Source organism: Malaclemys terrapin, chromosome 3, assembly GCF_027887155.1.
Source record: "Malaclemys terrapin pileata isolate rMalTer1 chromosome 3, rMalTer1.hap1, whole genome shotgun sequence".
Lineage (NCBI taxonomy): Eukaryota > Metazoa > Chordata > Testudines > Emydidae > Malaclemys > Malaclemys terrapin.
The window spans coordinates 1,741,533-1,767,497 of NC_071507.1; the positions used below are offsets into that span (position 1 = coordinate 1,741,533).

At 46.5% G+C, this 25,965-nt stretch overlaps 1 protein-coding gene across 2 annotated transcripts; it reads right to left on the bottom strand.

The window, feature by feature from the left end:
* Window positions 1-7,670: 7,670 nt before the first annotated feature.
* Window positions 7,671-25,014, bottom strand: CST7 (cystatin F). 2 transcript variants are annotated; one of them, XM_054023596.1, is made up of 5 exons: window positions 24,981-25,014; window positions 20,389-20,522; window positions 9,964-10,136; window positions 9,071-9,187; window positions 7,671-8,259 (listed from the first exon to the last, which is right to left on the bottom strand). In XM_054023596.1, exons 2-5 carry the CDS (start codon window positions 20,462-20,464, stop codon window positions 8,182-8,184), a joined length of 444 nt encoding a protein of 147 aa, XP_053879571.1. In that variant the 5' UTR covers window positions 20,465-20,522; window positions 24,981-25,014; the 3' UTR covers window positions 7,671-8,181. The 2 variants fall into 2 exon arrangements, with proteins under 2 accessions (XP_053879571.1, XP_053879573.1); XM_054023598.1 differs by lacking the exons at window positions 20,389-20,522; window positions 24,981-25,014 and adding an exon at window positions 15,367-15,456.
* Between the last annotated feature and the right edge of the window lie 951 nt (window positions 25,015-25,965).

Genomic DNA, 25,965 nt, shown 5'->3' on the forward strand with positions numbered 1-25,965 from the left:
CTTCTGTTGACGGAGGGGACAAGCTTTTGAAATATACAGAGTTCTTCAGATATAGATATTAAACCTATATGCTTTAGCTTGGCAAGGAAACTAAAGTCATGAGCGCATAATTTTGCACAATTTACTTACATGGTGTAAAATCTGCCTGTCTAGCCTCTGAGAGAAGTATAATACAGATTAATTTTTTAAAGACTGTTCAAATGCATCAAAATTTGATGTGTAAAGTATGGATCACATTATGGTATGGTATTAATGTAATAAGCAATGCGTCAGATGACCACAGTCTATCTCACCAAGCCATCATGTATTGTTTTTTATTGAGCGGAGATCAGGGCCCCATTGGCCTAGGTCCTGTACATGCACATAGTAATGGGCAGTCCTTGCCCTGAAGATCCTTTGTCTGTCTGGTCTATGTGGATTGTAGGAAGAGTTATTAGCCCCATGTGAAGATTGGCCAAGGTCACGCAGGGAGTCTGATAGCTAGGAATAGAACTCAGATCTCCTGGGTCCCCGTCCACGACCTTAACAATAAGGCCCTCTTTCCTCTCTCTATGTAATGTCACTTCTCCTGCTACAGTTGACCAATCCTGAAAGGCAGACACCTACAGCAGCACCCTGCAATCGTGTTTTTAGGAAATGAAGTAGAGAATAACTTATCTCTGTTACCAGCTTTGTAGGCCATGTCTAAAGTTCTACTAACCAAAGGAGATACTCTAATTCTCCAATGGGTATTAAGGTGTCAGTTGTTTACATCGTTTGTTACCCAGTGGAATGATGATAGTCTGTTACATGGATTTCAAACTCTTGGCCTTATGCCTTTAATAAGTACTGCTCATCTTACAGACGCTGTCCCCTTCTTTGCTTAGCAAAGCGTTAACCCCGCTGGCTCTTCTGGCAAGAGAAGTGTCTAGATCAGAACTTCAGGAGCTTGGATATTCTTAAAAATGGGAATACAGTGCATTCTGCTTAGCAAAAACTTACCGTATATACTCATTCATAAGCTGAATATTTTTGGTAAAAAAGTGACGCATCAAAGAGCGGGGGTTGGCTTATAAACATGTCTACACCAAAATTTGATGATTTTAAACTCTATGGAATCATTGAATTGAATATCTAATACATTGTCATTTTGTTTACCTGGAGCGTCTGCAGGCACGGAGCCCCTCAGCTCCCTGTGGCCGCGGTTTGCCGTTCCCAGGCAATGGGAGCTGTGGGAAGTGGCGCACCACTTCCCGTAGCTCCCATTGGCTGGGAACGGCAAACCGCGGACACTGGAAACTGAGGGGCTCCATGCCTGTGAACGCTCCAGGTAAACAAAACGTTCAGGCCTGCTAGCGTCTTACCCTGACAGGCCGGGAGCCAAAGTCTGCCAACCCCTTGGCTTATGAAAGGGTCATATAGTTTTTGCTATTTTTACCTAACCATCTTGGGGGTCGGCTTATAAACAAATGGGCTAATGAACGAGTATATACGGTATTCAAAAGTTGCCAGTGAGCACCAGGGAGCTTTGTGGGGCTGCCGTTAAGGAAGTAAGTGCTGGTACATGCCTTCACAGGCGGCAAACTGCCTGTGGCTGGTGCTCAGCAGAGTCCATCGCTTCCCCCCGGCTGCTGCCTTGGAAGAAAGCCCTGGGACGAGCTGAGCAAGACCCCTTTGTCAGGGAAGGGCGCAGCCCAGTGAGCGCGGGAATGGGTGGTGGGTGATTCTGCTGCTGCATGATTGTGTACTTCCAGTTCCAAATGAGGTGTGTGGTTGACTGGTTAGTTCATAAGGTTCTACTGTAAGAGTTTTTAAAATGAAAGTAGTGGAGAAGATCTCTGTAGAAGGGTTTAAAGAAAATATGAATTAGTGGTGGGATCATATTGCAAGCAAAGTATAAGAATGTGCAAAGAATGGATGCTTGGTGAAACAAAAGCAAGAGTCTATTTCCCCCATGAGATCTGGAGGTGGAATGAGAAAGTTTGAGACCATGAAGGAAAAGAAAAAGCATTTTAAAATTCTGGCAAATGACACCTAAACAGCAACATCTTCAGGAGTATAAAAAAGCCAAAAACATAGCAAAGAATGAGGTGGCAGCTGTTAAGCCTAAAGCCATGGAAAGCTTATCTGTCCATCTTGAAACGAAGGAAGGTGAGAGAGAAAAATATAGACTGGCAAAGACCCTCGAGAAAATAACCAGAGGGGCTGGGCTGGTGGCACTAGTTCTAGAAGAAATTGAAACCGCATTGGGCAACATGGAAAAATAAGAAAGATTTTGGCTCGGATGACATACCAGCAGAAGTATGGAAATGCCTGGAGCAAGTAGGCAGGAACATACCCACATAAGTTTAATTTCATCATGAGGACTGAGAAGAGGTCTGGAGAATACGTTAGTACCGATATTTAAGAGAAGAGACATCCATGGCATTAAAATCATAAGCCACATGAAGATCTGGGAGAAAGTTATTGATAAGAGACTGTGAAGAGAAGGTAAAGGTCAGGGACAGTCAGTTTGGATTTGTGCTAGGCAAGTCAAGAATGGATGCTATCTTTGCATTAAAATTGCCTGTGGAAAAATATAAAATGCAGCTGAGTCGGAAGCAGAGTCATGATTAGTGCATAGTGCTCAGCAAACGTGGGTAGAGCGGTCCAAGCCGTGGCTCTACATATTTCAATGATGGGAACATTTTTGAGGAAGGCTGTGGAGGTGGAAATAGACCTCAGAGAGTGAGTTTGTATGTCTGAAGGTGTTTGGAGATTACAGGAGTGGTAACAACTACTAATGCAGCCAGATATCTGCTTGGAAAGTCTTTGTTTAGATACTGTGGACCCTTCTGATCTATCTGCCACAGAGACAAAATAATTTGGGAGTCTTTCTGAAAGGTTTTTTCCTGTCAAGATAGAAAGCCAGGATTCTCCTGACATGGTGTGTGTAACAGTGCCTCTTCTTTGCTTAGGTGAGGTTTAGGGTGGAAAATCTGAAGGTGAATAGGTTGGTCAATATGGAACTCAGTTTTTTTTTTCTTGTTCGTCATATCCCACATATGCACATATAATCTTCTGAATGAAATGTTTCATTTACAATCAAAATGTTTCTATCAATCAACTTTTTGTGGGGAGGAGGAGGAATTTTGTTTTGTAGGAAACACACTTTTTGGTTTTGTTCTACTTTGGAACAGATTTTTTGAAATCATGGACTTTTTCCCCAACATGGCCAATCCCATTCCCAACCACCTTTACTTGTGGCTGATACCCAATCTCCCACCCCAAAAGCATCAAGTAGGAGACTTAGTGTCTCACAAACAATACTACTGCTATGTGTCCTGTAGCTGATGAAGAATTTTAAACCAGGACTCAAGTGGACTGAAGATTTTTTTTATGTAGTTTTATCAACAAATGGGCATAATGACCCATACACATGCAGTAGCTATGCCTCATTAATGAACAAAGTCATGTCTTTCATCTGGTTGCTGCCAAGGATCAAAACATGTAGCCACATGCACCATGCCCCAGACTGTTCATGCATTACCTGGTGAGACCATGGATTTAACTCGGATTGCACAAGGGCTTATAAATTACTTCCAGCCATGTTCTTCATCTTGAGGTGATTGCCATGTAGGGACATTAAACACTAGGTGGTGATGGTGTCATGAAGTAGAACGAAAGACCACAGTTGTTTTGATTGCACCTAGATTGACTCCTGTGCAAATGGGAACCACAGGGCATACACAGTCAGGAAATAGCGCTGCTCTCTGTCATAACGATGTCATTATTCATTTTGGATGGTGTTCAGCTACTACACTATGAGCTGCTTCTATTCGAGAAATTTACAGCACAACAAAAAAAACCCATTACAGAGGGCAAACACCCATCGTGATCTTAATGCTACAGGTGTAAGAGTTTGCAGAGCATCACGACAAGCCATGAGAAAATGACTGCTGCTAAGCAGCTGTCATTGCTTGACTGGTCTGGTGCTGTGTGGGCTTGATTCTTTATTGTGCAGTCATTTACTGCCATGCAAAGTGGGTGGATGGTGTTTCTGCACCCATTTTGCACTGTGTTAAATGACTGCACAATGGAGAATCCGGACCTGTGGCCCCACCAGTCCATTTGCTCATCGTGGGTGGGATTGGGATCAAGATTGCAGGGCAGGACCTTGCACAGAAACATAACGTCTGCTAAAACAGGTGGCTTGATCTGCTGAGGGGAGGGCTCCCTCATAAATCTTTCTGAGGCCAGCACAGAGTATGCGCAGCCTTTGCTAGTTGCACTGCTGCTGTTCATGCTTTTTTCAGACCACCTAGGTCTCTTTCTCAGCTGTGACTGAGGGCTAGTTTGTATCATACAATTGCTTCATTTTCCTCATGGCTTTCTGTGCTGAAACACTCTCTCACTCCCATGGTATGCTTGGGGGCCTATAATCTGAAGCACACTGAAATCCCATTGTCTTTGACGGCCTTTGGATCCAGGTGTGGATCCTGGGGCAGCTCTTTGCAATTGAGTCTTATCACCCTTGATTTCTCCCTGCAGAGGTGTAGCTCATTTATCCTCATGGAGCACCCCCAGCATGTCTCCCAGCGGTGGCAGGTACATTCCATCATTGGTAGAAGTGCTCAAGTACACGGGGTGCAGGTGATTCTACCACGATGTGGTCTCACCCTGTTCAGAGCTTGAGTCACTTGCACTGGGTTCTGCTGCTCTTCTCCTGCCCTGGCAGCAGCCTGGCCTACCTATTCCATACTGGCCGCTGAATGGTGCATAGCTGAGTGAGAGCATGTCTCAGAAGAAGGCTTCCTAGGAGTGGCCAGAGGCAGATGTGCTGGCACTAGCATCTGGGCTGCTGAGGAGATCCAGGCAGGTGTCTGCAGAGCATCACTTGGTCCCCTGGGAATGGTTAAAGGTCTCAAGGTGTGATGTAACAAGGCCCACAATGCTCGCAGCCAGCTCGAGAGGGAGGAGAACCTGTGGTGAACCAGACCCGATTCCCAGCCCGCGCAATTCAGTACAAGCCAAGACGCTGCTCCACAGAACAGAGGCGCTCAACGTCATGGCCCTGGAACATCCGGAGGGGGAAACCCGCACGCGGGCCCCAGCTCAGACAAGGGTGCCAGAGATGCCTGAGATCATAGGACAGGACCTCTTCAGAGAGTCCCAATCCCTGGAGATGACTGCAGCGGAGCTGATTCAGGGGGAGGCAGTATTGGGAGATAAGGGGCACCACATGTGTGGCTTTCTAATTGCTCTTTGTTCTGTGGGGGGCTGGGTTTGTAGGCGCCTAGGCTGAGGGATATTTGGACACCATTATTGTTATGAAACAGGCAGAGGCTGCCTCGCCCCTCTGCCTTTCCAGATACATCCACCCCACACACACCCCATCAGCACAAGGGGCAGTGCTCCACTACCTCCCACCTTCAGTTCTCCCAGCCTCTGCCAGGTTCAGAAGTTTCCTCCCTGGCAGGCTACAGGGCCTGCTGCACTTGGCTGAGCCATGCCCTAGGCCAGCCAAGTGGGGAATGGGCTGTGTGCAGGGGCTGCGTAGCACCACTGATGCCCAACACATTTTCAATTGGGAAACAATGGGGATATTGAAAATGAGCATATCTCCTTGTCAATTGCCGGAAATGGGCCATTTTCATTACCACTATAAACAATTCTTTTTCTCTCCTGCTGATAATAGCTCACCTTAACTGATCACTCTCCTTATAGTGTGTATGGTAACACCCATTGTTTCATGATGTGTGTGTGTGTGTGTGTGTGTGTGTGTGTGTGTATATATATATATATATATAGTGTGTGTATAATCTTCCTACTGTATTTTCCACTGCATGCATCCGATGAAGTGGGCTGTAGCCCACGAAAGCTTATGCTCAAATAAATTTGTTAGTTTCTAATGTGCCACAAGTACTCCTGTTCTTTTTGCGGATACAGACTAACACGGCTGCTACTCTGAAACAGATCTTAATGTTTTTTGTAAAAGAGAGGATTTCCCTGCTGTCTGAGTGGGAGACTGGTCTCCATGGCGGTGTACTGATACCTACACCAGACAATAGTTGCAGGCATAACCTGGCATGGGTAGAATGCTGTGGTATATAGGAATAGGGTGATATCCCTTTAAATAGCTTAGGAGCCATCTAGTAATGGGCCCTGTCTTCTGCTGCAGAAGCCACCAGCCTCCTGCCAGAGAAGCTGTGTGTGTGTGTGTATATATATATATATAGTCAGTAACCCTGATTATTGGAATCTGACTGTGCCTTGTATTCCTAATGTTGTAGAGAGAGCAAAGACACACCAAATGTGTATTAGATTTGAATCAGAACTCTCTGGCAATTGCATGGGCCTTTGCATGTAACAGCTATTTCTCTAACAAATGAGGTACTAACTCATACTGACAAGGCAGAGACAAAGCCTTTAAACCCTGATTACAGGCTGTGGAAAGCTGACAGCTGAGAAATCTTGTTCTACTGACATGCTTAGCTGCACACTTGAATCTGTGTCACAGCCATGACCAATTTCCATATGTTCCTTCTAGGAACAACATCACACAGTGCTGATTGGTGTTTAACTTAATTGGGTGCAATCTATTATATCACCCAGCCAGTAAGCTGGAGGAGGAAGCTAGACATCTGGGTGAGTGCCAGACCACTCTAGCCACCCCCTCCCAAAATCACAGCCAGGCATGGAACACCATAGCCCGAGCCCTACCTCCATGCAAAGTACCCGCTAATGGGGAATAAGCATGAGGCTCCTTTCCAACTACAAGAGACAAGGGATGTAGGCAGCTGGTCACCTGCAGCACTTACTGGTTATGATCTGGGCTGCACCATGCATCTTCTGCTACTGAGAGAAGCATGTCTGGTGGCCACTTGTGACCAGCTTAGGGTGGGCATCCTGCCACAGGGCTCACAAGGGCTTAATGGGACATAGGCCTTTAAATTACACTAGGGGCAGGCTGCCATGATGTCTTCCCTCCTGTCCCTACTCAGTCTCCACTGGCTTTGTGGGGTCTGCCAGGTCTAAGTGGTGGCTGTAGAAGTGGGTGGAGGCAGAGGCCCTTGTCAAAGTGCAGCTCTTTGCCCAGACAGGCGCTCCTGCCACGCGCTCCTGCCACGGCCTGAAAGGGGTATGAGTGCCACTGGCTGCCCTAGGGATGCAGGGAAGTGTTTGAAAGAAGGAAGAACATCACACTAGGGGAGAGTGGGTCTTTGTCCCCCACTCTTGTGCCTGGTCTAGATAAGATTGGAGGCTGCTACAGCTAGAGGCTATAGGGCTGAGCTCCTCCAAAGGTGTTTAGGTACCTATCTCCTATTGAGTTCAAGGGGAGTTAGGCACCTAAATACCTCTGACCTCTGCCTTAGTCCCTTACCTCAGGCATCAGAGACTCATGGGATCAGTGTATGCGGTGTGGGGTCTGACTCCGGCTGAAGGCCCAAGTGGGTTTGGACATTCATAGTGAAGTGCAGGTGAGAAGAGAGTCAGCGGTGAAGGGCTATTGAGTGTCATTGGGAGCTGATTCACCCTCGTAGACTTGAGCTCTTGTCAACCAACATTTAAAGTGGAAAAGGTGAATAACTGGACCTTGAACAGAGTGTAGCTTAATTCCCAGATGAATTAAAAAAAAATCAAATAACCGAGTTCAGTAAAATAAAACTCTGCACGTCTTTATACAGAATGATTGACAATTTATTCCTCTTAGAATTGCAAACAACATTTTCCCTAAGATCTCTCAGCATGTGCATGGATAGGTTATTTGTTGATAATGTATAAGTGCTGCCTAGTTTGTCACTTTTGCCATACAGCAGCTGAAATCCTAGATAGCTGGCCACCGTGGTCCATTTAGACTGTATGTGAATGTTTCAGCTAATACAGCAAGAATCTAGTTTACTTTCCAGCTGACTGGTGGGCCAGTGTCGACTGGAGAAATAAAGCTGTCCTCTACAGGTTAGTTAATTTGTCAAAATGCCTAGGCTGGACAGCAGTAAACATTAACCTGATTCGTTAAGATCCTGTCACTTGGTGGGTTTTGTGGTGTAGACTTTTCAACTATCTTCCCAAAGAGTCATACTTGAAAAACAGCCATTCATTGGAATGATCTCTTTGCAGCAATTCTTCACTGGTCTCAGCTGCTTGCGGAAAACAGACAGTATCGAAATTCTCACTGCGAGTGCATTGAGGCCAGGTGTGGCTGTGGCCGGGGAAGTTGGATCAGTGACAGAGAGCAAGCAGCACTTGGACTCGCTGTAGCCAGGGGATAGTCCAGACCTCAAAATAGCATCTGAACATCTGCAAGCAGAAAAGAACACATAAGGCTTCCAAATTCAACCCCTGTGTCACTGACTCTCAGCCTTTTCCAGGCTGTGGCCCATGTTACAGCAGAAAAATGTGGGGACTTTCCTCCCCTCTAGCCATAAGGAAAGGAAGGGTAGACATGACCCCTGGGCCCCGTGTTGAGGATCTGTGCCTTAAGTGATGGTTAAAGCATCTGCTGAGCCAGGTACCTGGCCTTACAAAATGGTCATTAGCCTTTCAGCAGACCATTTAACCAGTATCCTAGCAGGAGTATATGAGGGGGTACAGAATCCTTGCTTATAAGCATGTAGCAATTCTTTCCCCTGCTGCTGGTGAAGTCTGTGTACCATGAATGGCTCTCCAGGAGGGCTGGAGAAGGATGCATGCATAATAAAATTGCATCTGTCCTCCAGGAAGCCTCCTCCCTACCAATTTTGGGTGGAACTTCCCAGAGTGCTCCACAGTGGGCCAGCTCTGCTCCTATTGAAGTCAATGAAAGATCCCTCTCATAACTGATAAAACACAGTGTCTCGAAAACTTGTCGACTTGAGTTTTGTGAAGGGTGTGAAATGGAAATGGCTAGCGTGTGTATATAAATGAACGGGTGAGAGTCGTCCCACTGCAAATCAAGAGTGACGCACAGGCATGTTTGCAGGATTGGGGCCTTGTTGATTGTGATCGAATGCCTGTTGAATCCAGTCAAAAGACTCCCCTTGATTTCAGGCCCTGTACTCCCATGAACTTAAACATGTAGCTACTAAGCAACCCCAAGAGAGAGGGAAAGAGAAAATGAAACTCATTCTACTTGTTGCAGCTTTTTCTTCTTCTGAAAGTCGCAGCTGTCCAAGTTGGAGTGTCCCCTCTTGTCACACACCGTCCGGCCAATTTCCACATTGAGCATGTATTTTAGCCCTCTGACCACCTAGAGGAAGGAGTTTCCAGGTTAGTTAATAGAGGGGAGAAGGGGCAGGGCAGGGAGAAGAGATCAGATGTATCCAAAAGGAGTCAGAGCATTGGGCTATGGAACAAGAACCGGGTACTTGATCTAAATAACTACACAGTGTGTTCTAGGTGTGTCAAACAATCTCCCTTGGGAGAATAAGCTGTTGCTTGGCGGCTTTGGGGTTGAGGGGGAACCTGGGGCCAGAGCCCACAGTGCTAGGTGCTGTACAAACATAGGTCTGAGGCCCTGTCCCAGAGAGCTTCCACTGTCTAAATAGAGCATTGAAAAGCAGGTGCTTAGGACAAACTGATCACTGCAGTGGGATTGGGGAAGTGTCTGCTGGGAGCGAGGTGGAAAACTATTTTATTTGCCAACCCTGTGGGATCTAGCCTGAGTTACAGACCAGGGCCTGGATCCTGTGGGTTCTTTCACTGACTGCCCTGGAGGAAACTCAGTACAGCAATCCTGGCGAATCAACTTTGCTTTGTTAGCTGTCCCCCAGGGGTGGGGGGGAAAGACCCTTTTAAAGAGTCAAAATACTTCTGTTGACATGAGAATGAGCTATTTCACTGCTAGGCCTGAGGGGCCAGACCTCTGACTGAAGGCAGCAGAGCTACACTGCACCGAGTTACAGCTGCTGAGTGAGGAAGAGGAATGCTCCCGCTTGGACTGGTAAGAGCAGAAGAAGAGCTCGTTACTCTTCGCTTATTTGGGCTGAGTCAGAAACATTTTCTATATGACCAAGTTGTGCTTACCTGCACCATTGCTTTGGTTATATGAGACTCTTTGAATAGAAAAATGTCGTTTGAGCTGTTGTTATAGCGATAAACCCCAAAGCGAGCGGCTCTGCGAACTCCGGGGTCATTGGTGTTCATGGGTCTGGGGAATCCAGGTCTGGTGGTTGAATTCGGCTTCTCCAGGTAGAGAACTAGAATGCCAGAAACATGCTCCATTACAAACACTGTGCAGGGTCAGAGAATACAGTATGTCTCCAGCTTAACACCACTCTGCCACTACTCCAGTGGGACATCTGCCCCCTTAGATTAAACTAAACCTTCTCAGAGGGGCACTTTTCTTGTACTGGGGCTGCTAGTTTGCAGATGCCAGCTGAAAGGTGCTGTTTCATCATACCTGGTCTCTAGAAGCTTATGAAATATCCTACTTAGCTCCATGTTCAAAACACTTATCTAAGATCCCAGGTCAGTTGTCTCACTGTGGATTTAATGGGAGGGTGTGTTTTTTTTTGGAAGCAATTTTAGAGGCATTTACACTTGGTAACATCCACTGTTCAAAGCAGACAGATGGATGCATGTGAGTGAGAGGTTATTGTACAAATAAACTAACAGCTCACTGCTGAAGAGTCCTTTTTGATAATGTATCTGCAAAACTAACACTTATTTCTAAAATATGGGAAAATGCAACATTTCCAGTTGTTTGCCAGGGCTCCTGAGAGTTTTGTAGCATGAGCAAGGGTGAGAGAGAGAAATTAAGGGCCAGTTCCTTAATTGGTGTAAATCACCACAATTCTAGTGATTATGCTGATTTACCCCAGCTGGGGCTCTGGCCCTGTAAGTTGCTCTCATACACAGCTTGTGCTGATTTACTGTAAAAATTAAGTCTGGGTCTCCTCCAACTTATCTTTCACACCCAAGTCTCTCATCAGCACCAAGCCACAGAGCAAAATAAGTGTTATTAAAACAGTTTACACTGAGAACGCAATTAGATCACATTGCTGTGAAGCATAAGAGACAATGCCTGTGAAGTGAACATGCACTCGTTAGAATGCACATAAAATGCATATGAAAGAGGACACCGAATTCTCCTTTATCTGCCTACCCAGCTCTTAAGATTCTTTGCACAATTTACCTTCCCCTTCTCCCAGTCAAGCATGAGTTTATGCTGCTGATGGGGACATAAAAGAATTGAGGGATGCCTAAATAAATAATATATATATATATATATATATATTTTTTTTTTTTTTGCTGGGGATCAAGATGTGAAACAAGCTTGCAGCCATCTGAGTTATGAGCAGACCAAACTTATTAAAAAGGATGAAAAACTCCACCTTTTTGCTACACCTCATAACTTCTAGATTGTTTGTCCAATTAACTGCCAGTGCCCCCTCATGAGACTATTTCTCATCTGCCACCAGCCAAATACCTGGTCTCCAGGCAGTTGTTTCAAATTTGGGAAGAACTGAAAAAGGGAAAGGTGTAGAAGGAGAAATCCAGTTTCAAATGGAAACAGATTTATAATCTGGGGCCCCAGCCTTGGAAACATCTGATGTGAGTAACTTTTATGTATATGAATAAACTTAATATTACATAATAAGTATTTGCAGGATTAAGCCCTTAACTGTAAAACTGCTGCTGCAGCTCTTAATACATGTTAAAATAAGGGTAATCTCACCTTCAAGGAGTAGAAGGATCTATCCAAGGTACTTAATAGCCCCCCACTATAATGGTATCTGAACACCTCACAGTTTTTACTGTACCTCATGCCACCTCTGTGAGTTCAGGCAATGCATTATCCCCATTTTTACAGATGGGGAGCTGAAGCACAGGGAGACAACGGGATACAGGAAATCCATGGCAGAGCAGAGCCTTGAACCCAGGTCTGACAAGACTTGGCTTGTGCCCTAGCTACTAGGCCACTCTTCCTCCCCTTCACACTAGTAAGGCAGCAATGCTCTTCCCTGTCACAGCATTGCAGAGTTAAGTAGCGCCACCAATGGGGTATGTGAATTAATGGTCCCTGGCGGCATCATTTCTAGGCCACTGCCCAAGGCTGGAGGCCGGAGCAATGCTCTGATCTGTTTTGGCAAAACGTCACTGGCCCTGGGTGGTTGCTACAGTTATTTGGTAAGTTCTGCATGGAAAAACTGATGCTGTTCAGGGCTGGTGTCGATAATATTAGCCCTGTGTCTGTAGGAGGAACCTGATAACCTCTTCCTCTTGTTCACAGCTAGCGACCCCATTGTGGCTTAACGCTCACCAACACCTATTGAGTCACAGTCTCTTGTAAGAGTGGTGAAACAGCTCTCTGCCTGGCTAGGGAATCACACAAAAGGCATGTGAAGAGCTTTAAACGTCCTGCCTTGAAAAAAGGGGACACCAGTGTCAGAAGAAGTCTCTCAACTATGACTCCAGCTTCTAACTGATCATATTGGACAGATTAAGTTTCCTTTCAGATGAAAGAAGGATGCCCGGATACCCCAAGCAGTGGGCACATTAGAAACACATAAGTAACCTTGGTGCATGGTGGGATGGACGCAGAGAGATTGTATCTTCATATGATTCAAAAGTGATTTGTACTAAAAGTTTATGGTTTGCCAGTGATGGTGGGCAAACCTCAAGCAGATTGATTCTGATCAGATCTCTTGGGAGTCTCACTAGAGCAGGCTGGTGTGTGTGTTATAAATCTCTCAACCCAAGGCACAGGGCAACTGCAGAGTTAATTGCACTAATAATAGTCGTCATCATCCCTAGCTCTTATATAGCACTTTTCATCCATAGATTTCAAAGCACGTCATGAAGGAAGAGGTCAGTATCATTATCCCCACCTTGCAGATGGGGAAACTGAGGCAGAGGCTGGTGAAGTGACTTGCCCAAGGTCACCCAGCAGGCCAGTTATTCCATCGGAACCAGTTTGCCCAGCCCGAAGCCCATAATTCACATCAAGCGATGCAGCCATAGCTATGAGTCCCACACCACAACCTTCCTGGCAAGGTCAGTCCCAAGCGGAGTCTCCTCTCCTTTGTGCAGAGGGGGCGTGCGGGACCGGGGAGGTCCTCCCGATGGCCTGGATTGTTCATCGATGCACGACTGAAGCTGCGTTCCCTAAAATACCAAGTCACAGGTCAGAGGCAGGATGACTCAGTGGCTGGGGCGCTAGGGTGGGGCTGAGGAGACCCCACTTCCAGTCTCTGCTGTACCACAGACTCTCTGGGAGAGCTGGAGGTCAGCCCACATGATCAGTCTCTCGGAGCCTGTGACAGGGAAATAAGCTCCCAGGAGTATTGTGAGGTGCAGCTCAGATACGAGAGTTACAAGGGCCATGCACATAACAGGGCTGCGTACTGGAGCTGGCTGCAGCCCAGTCGGATTTTAGCCAACAGGCTAAAGACATCTTGATCGGTTCTGCACACATAGCCACATCTTTCCTGTGTAGCCCTGTGGCTGCTGGCTAGCTGTGACAGGCCCCACGGCAGTTTTAATGGAAAGGGTATCGCCTCACTGATGGCTGCAGGGGGAAAGTGTAATCCCAGTCCTGCCTGTCCTGGGCAGGGGTGTCATTTCAGAAAGATTCGGGGGGGATAAAGTGGAGTTTGCATATAGAACATGCTGTGTGATTCTGTTACATCCTGCACAGCTGGGATGGGGCGGTGGCAAGGGGAGAGTGGAAGACACACAGACCTATGAGAAATTGAGGGGAGGGGACACAATCTGGGGGAAGAGGGACAGTTGCCTGACCCCAAAGCAACTGACACTTCTGTTCCTAGGCATTAGCGAGACACATGACACTCTGGCTGGAACTAGTTGACTGTTCTAGCCCCACTTCTCGCCCTGGGGAGAGGAACAGAGAACAGATATGTGGCAGATGTTAATCACGGTGCTTAACGACCGGAAAGCACTCAGATACTGCAGTGATGAGCATGGTAGAAAAACCTATATAGGCTAGAACAGACGGGTGGTCGCCCTACCCGAGCAATCAAATGCTTGTATTTCAATCTCCATCTTCTATCCATGTCAGCTTTTACTTCCCAGGTGGGAGAGCAGGAAAAGAGTGACTGTATCTTGCCTTCCTCAGTCCCTACCCCCTAAACACCTGTTGTTCAGAGACAAAAGCTAGAGGGTACGAGCTGTAAGGTCGCCACTTTTCCTTTGCCAGAGTTAAACACAACCACCCCGTACTAAGCCACAGATAGGCCATCTCTATAAGAACGGATAAGTGCTCAGGGCCTGACTGGGTGCACTGAAATGGCCTGAAATATCCTTGTGCTCTCCGTAGTCAGGGACGGTGTGGTAAGTCCACCATGGTAAGTTAGAGCAGCCCTGGGGCTACCCTGACTGGTGCTCTCCTCCCCACAGGCCCTGAGAAATACAGAAAAGGGGTCCAGTGCTCTGCAGCCCCACTCCTCATATCCCAAGAGCAGAGCCAGCACAAAGCCCTTGTGCCAGCAGGGGCCTCCCTCTGTACAGAGGTCATCCTCAGGGGCTGTTTCCACAGACTGAGAATGAGGCCATCAGATCCTTGCACCCTAAACGTCAGGCCTCATAAAATTCAGATCCAAATTCTGCAGCTGAGGCCCAGATGTGGTTTCTTATTTGGTGGAGTGAGGCTGGTAGATGAAGCTAACCTTACGAAGCTTTGTGCACTGGTGACAAGAACAGAGGCGCAAACTCAGATAGACATTAAACGTGTTCCTCGCTGGGGAAGATCTGGGCAGAGGTAGATTTGTAAGAAGAAGCCAATTTTCAACATTCCCCTCTCACTTTGAGGAACAAGGCCACGTTTTATTCAGACGCTTAAAAAGAAGCAGACCTCTTTGCAGCCCTCTTCAACCCCAGAAGGAAACCACAGCTGAAGCAGAGAGCTATCAATTCATCTAGCAACGTGTTACCAGAAACCATAGGAGCCCCAGTCGCCTTTTCTCTGCATTAGTATCAACATAAAAATACAAGTCCTAAAAAACAAAGCGCCTTTGAAGTTACCACTCTAAAGATTTAAGGCTAGCGGTAATCAAGAGAGTTTCCTGGATCAGCAGAGTATGCAAGGAGCCAAAGGAATGCTTCATTAGAGTCTGCTAATCACTCCGCTGCCAGCCTGTAATTGTTACATGCTGTCTTTACAGTTAATAGTCAAGGTCGTGGAGAGGTTAGACTCTGATATAAATTAAAATCACAAGTTGACTTTAGAATTAGTAGACAAGTCTCCCCAGCTCACACTGTTTGATATAGGTAGGGAAAGGCTATGGAGCGGTTGAAGTTACATATGGAAACCTGCACTCAGACCATAGCTGCGACACACTGGAGTTCAGAAAGAGAAAGACTTGGCTCGCAGCTATTATTCACACACACATCACATATATGTAGATGCACACACAAGGTCAGCAAACCTTAAGCTTAAAGAAGATTGAAGTTATTTTCTGATCTTACCATTAGAGGTGCTGGCTAAGTCCCATAGACTTAAATAGCAAAACAGAGCCAACCCCCAGCCAAAACTCATTGCTCCCAGCTCAGCAGAGATGCAAGTGAAGAGTATTTCACTCAGAGAACTGGTTGCTCCCCCCACAGGAGGAAGATCTGCCTGTCTGAGAGCTCCCATTGGCTGCTGGAGGAACACACACACACACACACACACACAAATTGACCACAGGTCTATCATTAACTTTATCTGCTGTTGATGACTTGACACTTTGAATGGCAATTGTCAAGCTGTATCCCTGACTTCTGGGCAGCATGGCTGCCCCCAGGGGATGAGAGGTAGTTACTTTGAACCTTCACCTGGTACAAATGCACAGAGGGTATAAACCCTATATCCATGTGAGCATATGGAAAAAGTAAAACCGCTCTCAGTGGAAGTGAAGAGCAGGCGGGACAGGAACTGACAGGGTGTCCTGAGCCCCATCACACACAGCTGAGCCGGCAGCCGCAGAGGAGACTTGCAGCTGACGGGGAGTATGGAGTTCCCCACATTCACAGGGGTGTCTGGGGAGCTGGAAGGGGTGTGAGGCACAAAGGAAGGAGGCAGCATGCCAGCTGGGGTGGGGGGATGGGAAATGAGTTAACTGGGCACTTCTCAGCAGAGAACCAGTAGAGTCAGGGCTGTGAGGTTCTGGGGGTTGTCTCCAAAGTCAGTGGGTAATGTAGCTCCCGTCCTGAGAGTCAGTCCATGCCAAGGCCTGCTGACGCAGGGTAAGCCGTAGGATCGGGGGGCTATGGAGTGTTGCTAACTCTTGTGATTTTATCACAAATCTCATGATACTTGGAGTTTTCCTTAAAGCTCCAGCTGCTGGAGTCTGAGGATGACATGAGAATCCCAGTTTCCATTTATATATATCTAAAGTTTCTAGTCCTCGTGGTTGTGGAAAAAACATGAAAAGCCTCACAAAATTATGTTTTAAAAACTAAATGATTTTTAAGCTCATCTCATGATATTTTGGGGCTGGAGGCCTTATTTCTGAGTGCTTGGAACTGGCAACACTACTTCTGAGTGTACATTCATTTTAAACTGGCGGCTGGAAATCAGTTGCCAGGTGAGGGAGTGCAGCCTCGTGGCCTGTGCACAGGATTGGGACTCAGGGAGCCGGGGCCAGGCATTCTCAGCGGAGAGCCTGAGTCTGTTTCTTAGACTTCTAAGGCACTGTTTATAGCTCATCTTTTTTCTCAGGCTTTTGCCGGGGGAGAACATCCCTACAGAACAATGAAGCCAAAACAGGTCTGATTTGGGTCCAGAGGAGGAGCAGGAAGTTTGAAGCAACCAGACCTTTTTCCTTTTGATTTCTCTTTGTAATAGAGCTAGAAATAAACTGTCTCTAGTAATGACCCACTTGAGGGAGCTAGAGGGCAATTTACTACAGATGGCCGGATTTAATGATGAGGTTCGTGTTTAGAGAGGGAGGACGCCTTGTGATGCTGTAAATCTGCCATGCTCCAGGCTTTGAGTCCCTCTCTTTAGAATTTTACACTGACACCCTTCACCGTAGCCTCCATTCGCCTTCCATGTAGAATCAAGAGCAAACTTTGAGTGGAGCAGAGATTTTGAACTGTTCCACTCTACTGGCAGGTTGGGCTGGTTATCTATAGAAGACCCTGCCGTCTGTGCAGGCCATACCCAAGGGCTGGTGAAATGAACCAACTTCTTGGTCTGCGTTCTTGGTCTGGTATGGCACCGGAACCCCTCTCTACCCTTACACTGTGGAGTGAGGTCTCCATCATTCCTTATAAGGACTCTCTTTGCATAGGATATAAAGAAGCAGAGTTGGTGGGCTTACGAAGAGTTGATTTATGCCCCCGACACATGGCTTTTCTTCTCTTTACATAACGATTGCTAATTTACAGTTTATGATGGTGATAATCTCATCCAAGTGACCTGTTTAGTACTGTGCTGAAGAAGTCTCTCCAGTGCTTTTCCCCAGGAAGCAACAGCCAAATCAACCAGGGCTAGCATTAATTTTGCAGATAACGTGTTAATCTCACCCCCAAACTCACCCACCTGTTCTTTCTCTTTTACTGGGCAGCTTTTGCTTAAGTGACACCAGAAGGACGGGTCTGTGGTTGGGACTTTGGCATTGGGCCAGAACTCCTGGGTTCCTTCCGTTCCTGGATCTGCCAGCGACTCCCTGTGTCCCTTGGACAAGTCACTTCATTTCTGGGTGTGTCAGTTCCTCACCTGTGAAACGGAGGCAATACTTTGTGTCTCCTGCTCTCTGTCTGTCTTGACTGTTTAGACTGCGAGCTCTTCCTAGCAGGCACTGTCTTGTGTGCTACGTAGGTACAGTGCTCCAGGTGCTGCTGTCATGTAGGCCATGGGCCTGAAGCCCTGGAGAACAGGGAGCTCTGTGGACACTGCTGGTGAACTGGAAGAAGTATGGCCCAGAGCTGCTTGAGAATTGCAGAGGGGCTGGGACTCCAAAGGGGAACTCTCTGCTTCCTTCTGCCGGAGAGCAAGGGGAGGTGACTGAGTGGGCCAGGCCTCATTTGCATTTCAGTTATGGAACAGTTTGGGGCATTTTGGTTAAAATCCAGGGAAGTTTTGAGTTTGGGGCTTATAAACTGTTACTGACCCCAGTAGGAAGTGAAGGGACAAGAGGCACACACCACATGTGCCGGGGTCACCCTGACCGAGACTAACGTCAGGAAGAGGTGGGTAAGGGAGTCTGGCTAAGGCTAAGAGAAGAAAGAGAAAAGTGTCTTAGATGTTGCTATGTACTCTTTGCTGAGACTGCTAGCAAACAGCAGGTCTGAGGGAGCTTCCAGGTGAGCTGTGGTGTAGAGAGAGCAACAGTCTATGTATCTGGCGATGAAAGCTGAAATCATGCCGGCTGGGTAAAGCCTCCAGAGCAGCCCTGACCTTCTAGCGTCCTTGGACTCCACCAACCCAAGAGTACAAACTGTGAGTGGGGACTGGGGGGAGGGACATGGCTGTAATGCACCAGCCACTCACAAGCACCAGAATATAACTGAGATTGGGGCTAGTGTTAAGACAGCCTGGGGCAGGGCAGAGTCTTGCCTAATAATGTTAATTTATTAATTGCCTCTGGTTTTCCCAAATTTAGTCTGTTGTCCCCCCCCTCCTTTTCTTTTCCTCTCAATAACATTATTTGTTTTAAGCCCCTGGACTCAGTGCTTGTGCATGGGGAAGTTTGTCTCTCAAGGGCCTGCAGGTTTCTGGATGGGGGTGTGACCTAGTGTTGTTTAAGGTTTTTGAGAAGGAGCTCCTAGAAAGCTGGACCCGGCTGTTTTTGCTGCTGACAATACCTGGTAGAAGAGTTACAGTAATCATTATAATCAGAGTGTTTAGGCCTAAGGATTAGCCATATTCAAGGCGGCGTTAGGGTTGAGGTTTTGTGTGTGTGTGTGTGTGTGTGTTAGTAGGCAAAGTTGATGAGGACTCAGGTATTTCCTTGATGCCTACTGTGTTCAGAGAAAAAGGACTTTGTACATTCTTTGTAAATGACCAGGATTATATCGAACAACAGGAGCTAGTTTTTTTGCTCACAGTTCCAAGCCTTTTCCAGCTAGCACTCTGCCCAAAACTCTATCCCTAGGCGTTTTCTCAGGGCCACGCTGCCAGTGCTTGTTCTGGCTGTCTCTTTGGCTTTCTGCAGCCCTGCTTCTCTCTCACACAGCTGCAGTCTCTATCTCCTGCCCCTGTGCTTGTTATCAGAACCCCAGGAAATCCCTTGGAGTTCATGGCCCTGCTACTGTCCAGGTTTGTATATGGTCTGGTCCTTGGGCAGTGGTTTCCCATTGTATCCGCTAGTACTAACCATAGAGACATTTAATTGTTCCTTCATTTAGCCTGAATGGATGACAGCCACTATGCTCAACAGACTCAATGAGGCCGTGGGACTGGCCGACGCACAGCGTAACAACAACAATCATAATCAATGTATTGGATCACAGCTGGACCCATGTTTTTTCTCTGAGGCATTTTGCAACTCCTACCGGGTCCCCTGGAAGTACCAGGCACGTACCCAAGGGTGGAATTTGGCCTCTAGCATTCTAGGGAAATACTCCCACTGTTTCCACGTGGCATTCTCCAGGATTGTCCCTGATCTGAGCGTACGTGTCAGGTGGGGCGACCAGACAGCAAGTGTGAAAAATCGGGATGAGGATGGGGGGTAATAGGCGCCTATATAAGAAAAAGCCCCAAATATTGGGACTGTCTCTATAAAATTGGGACATCTGGTCACCCTTATGTCAGGTAAGACCAATTTCAAATAGTGAGTCAGATTCTCTTCTTACTTCAACCCCTCTGGCACCATTAACATTGATCTGGCCCACCTTATCTGGAAATATTAACTGCTGAAACCAGTGCAAAAGGTCTCCTGTAGATAAACATGAATCCCCTATCCCCATCACTGGAGGTTTTGAAGAACAGGTTGGACAAACACTTGTCAGGGATGGCCTAGGTTCACTTGGTCTTGTCTCATCGCAGAGGGATGCACTAGATGACCTCTCAAGGTCCCTTCCAGCCTGACATTTCTATGGTTCTATGATTTCTATGAAGCCCACAGGGTGCCCCAAGGGGTGTTTTCTGCTTCATAATATCACATTTTGTAATAGTTTCTTTAGGTGCAGGGATCCCTTGCATGGGACCTGGGCTGGGTGGGAAATTCTCTTCCTGCCCTGTGAGAATTTTCAAGAGTACAAATATTTTTCCTGTCCCAAATCAGGACAAGAAACTGAACTGCGTTGTTGTTGCTTCAGAAAAGTTTTCAGTTTGAGGGTCAATCAAAATGTTTTGTTTCAATTTTGACCTTTTTTCTTTTTCTTTTTTTACAAGTGTTTTTTTGTGTGTGTCTGCCTTAGCTAAAATTTCAAAAGGAAAAGTCACTTTGACTTGAAAAACAAAGCTTTTTATTTTGAAAATGTCAAAAGAGGATGTTCTGTCAATTTCAAAACGTTTTTTCCTCCAGAATATTTCAAGTCAGGAGATTTGTCAGAACTGACCTTTTTTTATGAGCAGTTTTGGTTTCCACAAATGGGCATTTTTCAGTGGAGTAAATAGTTTTTCAAAGATTTCCATCCATCTCTGTGAGAGACAGCTCTTCCAGGTTATTCTCCGACGCAGGGCTGACTATTAACTGAAAAAGAAAGGTGAATCTATTATCCGTAGACAAACATAGTATCTGGTATAAACAAACTGTTCTCTCTGACCTACTCTAAAACTAACTTACGAGTCTTCTGCATTGGGCTAGATTAAATAGAGGTGAATTACTAGCACTACAGAATCATCTTGTTTACTTCCCTTTGAACAACTGATATTTATCACAAGCCCTATGCGATTGTCTCTACTGATATGGATTGTTAGATGCGAGGATTCACAGTAACATCTGATAATTAAAAAAAATAACCACTCTCCTTATTATCTATGCAGGACTGATCTAACGATGCACTTATTTTCATCTTGTTTTTCTGTTGAAGAAGCAAAGCATGCAGTGCATAAGTCTGATTTTTCATGCCGTTTTGCATGCAGATAGAATTTGGTTTTGAAGCAGTCAGCCCAGCTCCGAGTCTCAGCTGCCAAAGTCAATCTAGAATGATGCCTGTTGACATCAGGGGAGTTACTCCACATTCACACCAGTGCAAATGAGACCAGAGTTTGGTCCCGTATAGACAATTAACTCATTTTTCATTTGTGATGTTAGATGTTCCGATGGCATTAATGGAACAATAGGGACTGCAAGAATAATACATTTCATTAATTGTTGCATGCATTTGGAGAGTGAAAGGAGCTAGTGGATGCACTTGTACTCTTAGAAAAGTTTTAAGTAAGACACATTTGCCAGTGTCAATAGTTTTTTTTTTTTTTTGTTTTTAATCTTTTTCACATTACCAAGCCTTCACAGGGGTCCCCAGGGTGACCACTTCAGATGGGTTTGTTTTAATGAAGGATCTGGACAGTGTAGAGGATTAGGTTACCAGCTTCAATGTAGAAGTCACTGAATTTCAGTGTTTGGCAGACTTGTTACTTAAAAAGCATGTATTGGTTCAGCAGAGTGCAAGGAAGGGACAAGTTCTCGCCCTTTGCACCCAGGGTACGTCTGCACTGCAGTCAGAGGGGTGATGGCAGCAGGTGCAGACACCTAGCTCAAGTAACACTGGCAGTGAAGCTGTGGCAGCACGGGTTAGACCCGCCCGCCCTGGGCTCAGGGTACATAAGCGAGCTAGATCAAAGTTAGCTGGGGTGTGTCGACACCTGCTGCAATCACACCTCTGATTGCAGTGTAGGCAGCCTTAGAACGTAAGAATGGCCATACTGGGTCAGACCAAAAAGGGTCCATCTACCCCAGTATCCTGTCTTCCAACAGTGGCCAAAGCCAGGTGCCCCAGAGGGAATGAACAGAACAGGGAATCCATCAAGTGATCCATCCCCTGTCGCCCATTCCCCGCTTCTGACAAACAGAGGCTAGGGACACCATCCTTGCCCCTCCTGGCTAATAGCCATTGATGGACCTGTCCTCCATGAACTTATCTAGTTCTTTTTTTGAACCCTGTTATAATCTTGGCCTTCACAACATCCTCTGGCACCATAGCACTGGCTAAGACTCAGCAGTTTGGTGGGGCCATCTGCGTGCTCTGTGCTGGGGAGGAAGGAAAGTCCAGGGCCGCTGGGAGAAGGAACTGGGTCCGGAGATGATTGTCCCCACTTTCCTTTGCCAGGAGCCACCCCTCTCGCCTACCACTAGTCCTGTCCGCTTAGAGCTGCTTCCTCTTGCTCTCACTCCATCCCTCAGCCCCGGGAGCTGGAGCTGGAGCGACTGTGGTGGAGACATTCCAGCCCTGAAGTAGGAGGGGTGGCTCCACGGGAGACTGTTCCTTGTCTCCCACAGCAGCAGCGCCGTGCCCTGCAAGAGCAAACACTCGGGCTCTGTCTTTGCTGCCTGGCCTGGAGCTCTCTCCCTGCAGGTATCGATCTAGGGGTCTGTCTGTGTAACAGCTGGGTGGTGCGAGTCCTGGCGTGGGGACTGCTTGAGAGAGCCAGCTAGAAATAACAGGGTGGCCGTGGTGGCCCCTGCTGCAGCCTAGGGTAGCTGCCTGAGTCCCCAGGGGTCATGCGATTGGTCTTGCTTGGCTCGGCAGACATACCCGTGAATCCTCCTGGAGCCCAGGCACAGGTCACCGATGTAACTACATCCAGGCCAGCCCTGTCCCCCCACCTGCCTTGATGTAAAACCCCCACCGCTTTTCTGCAGCGAAATCACATCTGTGTGTGGGGATGGCGGGAAGCAGGGCCCCTCAACTGTTTGCTACTGTGTTGCGGTTTCCCCTCTATGGGGCTGTAGGATACACAGATTTCACTCCTGGCTTGCCCCTTTTATCTTCTTTATGTGACTGCACATCCCCTGCACTCCCTCTCCCAGGCATTTTAAATGTATACTACAGTGACAGTCAGTTTGTCTCCAGCCACAGTGGTGGCATTAAAAAGGAAACATTTATTTTATTGAGGTGCGGGTTTTGGTTTTACAGTAGCACCTGGGTTCACCTATTACTCATTTCATCCCGATGTTCACTTTTAGCAGCTCGGTGAGATGAAGCATTCCTCTTTTAGGAAACTTCTCAGCCCATTAATAACCCTTAGCGCCATCTGCTCCCTCCCGAAGGATATCTTAAATGTAAATTAGCAAATTGTATTGAATTCCATCCGTGAATCCCTTTTTATTGAGGAGGATTAGACTAGATCAGAGGTCACTGAACAGTGAATTGGGCACTCAGGAGACCTGGATTTTATTCCCAACTCTGCCACTGACTTGCTGGGCGGCCTTGGATAAATCACTTCCTCTCTCTCAGCCTCTGTTTCCACTCCCAGCTTTCTCTTGGCTGCTTGGATTGTAAACGCTTTGGGGGCAGAGACCGTTTTTACAATGCATCAGTGCAGTGCCCAGCACCATGGATTCCTGACCTCTCCTGGAGCTTTTGTGTGTGAAAAGCAATGAAACATTATACTTCTTTTAGAGGGGGGACAGACAGGTGAAGTGACTTACCCAAGGATACAGTGCGAGTCGGGGGCAGAAACCAGAGTGCAGAACGTTTCCTGACTCCTAGTCCAGTGCTCTGTTCACTGCCACACCCAGTGTCTCTGCTCAGAATGTGAAGTTTGGGAGTTTTACTACGAATTCAGAGTAGATCTCTGAGTGAGATTCGTTAAGGCCCTGGTCCTGCAAATGCTTATGCACATAAGTAACTTTATACATGAGACCTGCCCCAAACTCATGTGGGCAAGTGTCTGCAGGATCAGTGGGTTAGTGTGAAATACCAAGGAATGGTAGATACTGAGCTTGGTCTAACAATACTATCCACGTTTTCATTAATGGCTTGAATGATGGAGTGGCGAGTACGCTTATAAAATTTCGGGATGACACCCAGCTGGGAGGGGTTGCAGGCACTTTGGAGACAGGATTAGAAATCAAAACAGCCTTGACAAATTGGAGAATTGGTCTGAAATTAACAAGACAAAATTCAATAAAGACAAGTGCAAAGTACTCCACTTAGGAAGAAAAAATCAAATGCCCAGCTATGAAATGGGGGCTAACTGGCTAGGCAGTCATACTGCTGAACAGGATCTGAGGGGTCTAGTGGATGAACGAGTCAACAATGTGATTCAGCTGCAAAAAAGGCTAATAATTTGGGATGCATTAACAGGGGTGTGGTAACTGTTCTGCTCTACTCAGCACTGGAGCACTGTGTGCAGTTCTGGGCACCGCACTCCAGGAAAGGTCAAACTGGAGAGAGTCCAGAGGAGAGCAAATGATCAAAGGTTTAGGAAACCTGAGCTGTGAGGAAAGGTAAACAAGTCCAGTTTTTTTAGTTTTGAGAAAAGAAGAGCGAGGAGGGACCTGATTCCAGTCTTCAGATATGTGAAGGGCTGTTCTAAAGAAAACAGGGATCAGTTGTTCTCCATGGCCACCGAAGGAAGGACAAGAGGAAATGGTTTTGATCTGCAGCAAGGCAGGTTTAGATGAGCTATTAGGAAAAGCTTTCTAACCCTCAGGGCAGTTATGCTCTGGAACAGGCTTCCAAGGGAGGTTGTGGAATTGCCATCACTGGAGGGTTTTAAGAACCAGTTAGACAAACCCCTGTCAGGGATGGTTTAGGGTTATTGGTCCTGCCTCAGGGCTGGGGGCTGGACTTGGTGACCTCTCAAGGTCTCTTCCAGCCCCACATTGCTACGAATCTGGCTACATTTCCAAACTAGCAAGACTCATTACAGTAAGTTATTAATGCTGTAGCATATGGGCACCCTGCGTGCTCAACCAGTCCAGTCAAACTCCCATTGCAATCTGCAGGAGTCTTTCCATTGACTTCAACTGCAGCTGAATTGTGTGATGTAGCTTTTAGTTTTAACTAATTCAAGTTTTGGAATTAGCACTATTTGTGTACTGCCCTGACGCTAATTTAACCATGAATTCCTTTATTCATTCCAAAGGCCCAATGATATTTATACAGTTGCTATAAACAAGCTGAAAAGGCCTAAATAAGAAGGAATTTACTACATCCAAATATTGACAAAGCATTTATAAGCATTTGATCAAGATACTTACAAACAGGCTAACCCCAGGAGTGCTTAGAGCCAACTGCTCAGTTCCAGCATGGCCAGGCAATGAACCTTTTCAGAGTTTATTTTTTATACCCTTTAACAAACAAGTGATGTCATTGCCAATTATCGAACCTTAGCTAAGTCTGGATGAAGCAACTTTTTATAATACATGAAACCAACGTACAGAGCCAGTTATTGACCCAGCCTGGCGCCCAGTTAACTATGTTTTGTTTCCACTACTTTAGCCCACACTGTAAATAAAAAAGCACCGGTATTTTGAAGGACACTACAGATTTAACACAACAGCTCCTCTTTCCTATGAGCTCATTCTTTTTGGACATGTGCTTTGGGCCTATTGCTCATGCTAATAGACCAATGCAATTTAAAACCGTAGTTCACCCAGGTCTAATGAGGGATTGTGTTCCTACATCAGGTATATTCTTATCTGATCAGTTCTCGTGTACGTGTATTCTAGCGTACTGGGTTTAGTTACTTTTACCAGGCTTCCATCAGTTAAGGGGTTTCTCTGAATCAGCAAAGAGATTTCCATTAAGAGCCATATCTCAAGTTCCCGTTCGTTTGAATAAACACCCCACACTTCAGTAACTTCACACTCTAGCCAATTAGCCAATCCAGTACATGTCCAACATGGGCATTGCAATTGAAGGACTCCGTGCTGGATTTAATTAGGCAAAATGTAAATCTGAGCAAATCAATGCAAATCCTTTATCATGAATGCAAATTAATAGAGTGCAAGTAGTTAATAGCAGTACATTTTAATGGCATGGGACACACACACACACACACACACACACACACACACACACACACACACACACACACACACACACACAAAAATGTAGGAGACAGTACCTGCCCCAGAGGTTACAATCTGCATACAAATGATAGCAGCACAGAGGGGTTAAATTACTTGGCCAAGGTGATGCAGGGACTCTGAGGAAGAACTGCAATAGAAGCCAGACCTCCCA

Coding starts and splice junctions, on each gene's coding strand:
- CST7 (XM_054023596.1), bottom strand. CDS start 20,464: ATGGAAATCTTTGAAAAACTATTTACTCCACTGAAAAATGCCCATTTG. Junction 10,137..20,388: donor AAAACTGCTCATAAAAAAAG/GTCAGTTCTGAC, acceptor CTGGCATTCTAG/TTCTCTACCTGGAGAAGCCG. Junction 9,188..9,963: donor TAACCAAAGCAATGGTGCAG/GTAAGCACAACT, acceptor TCCTTCCTCTAG/GTGGTCAGAGGGCTAAAATA.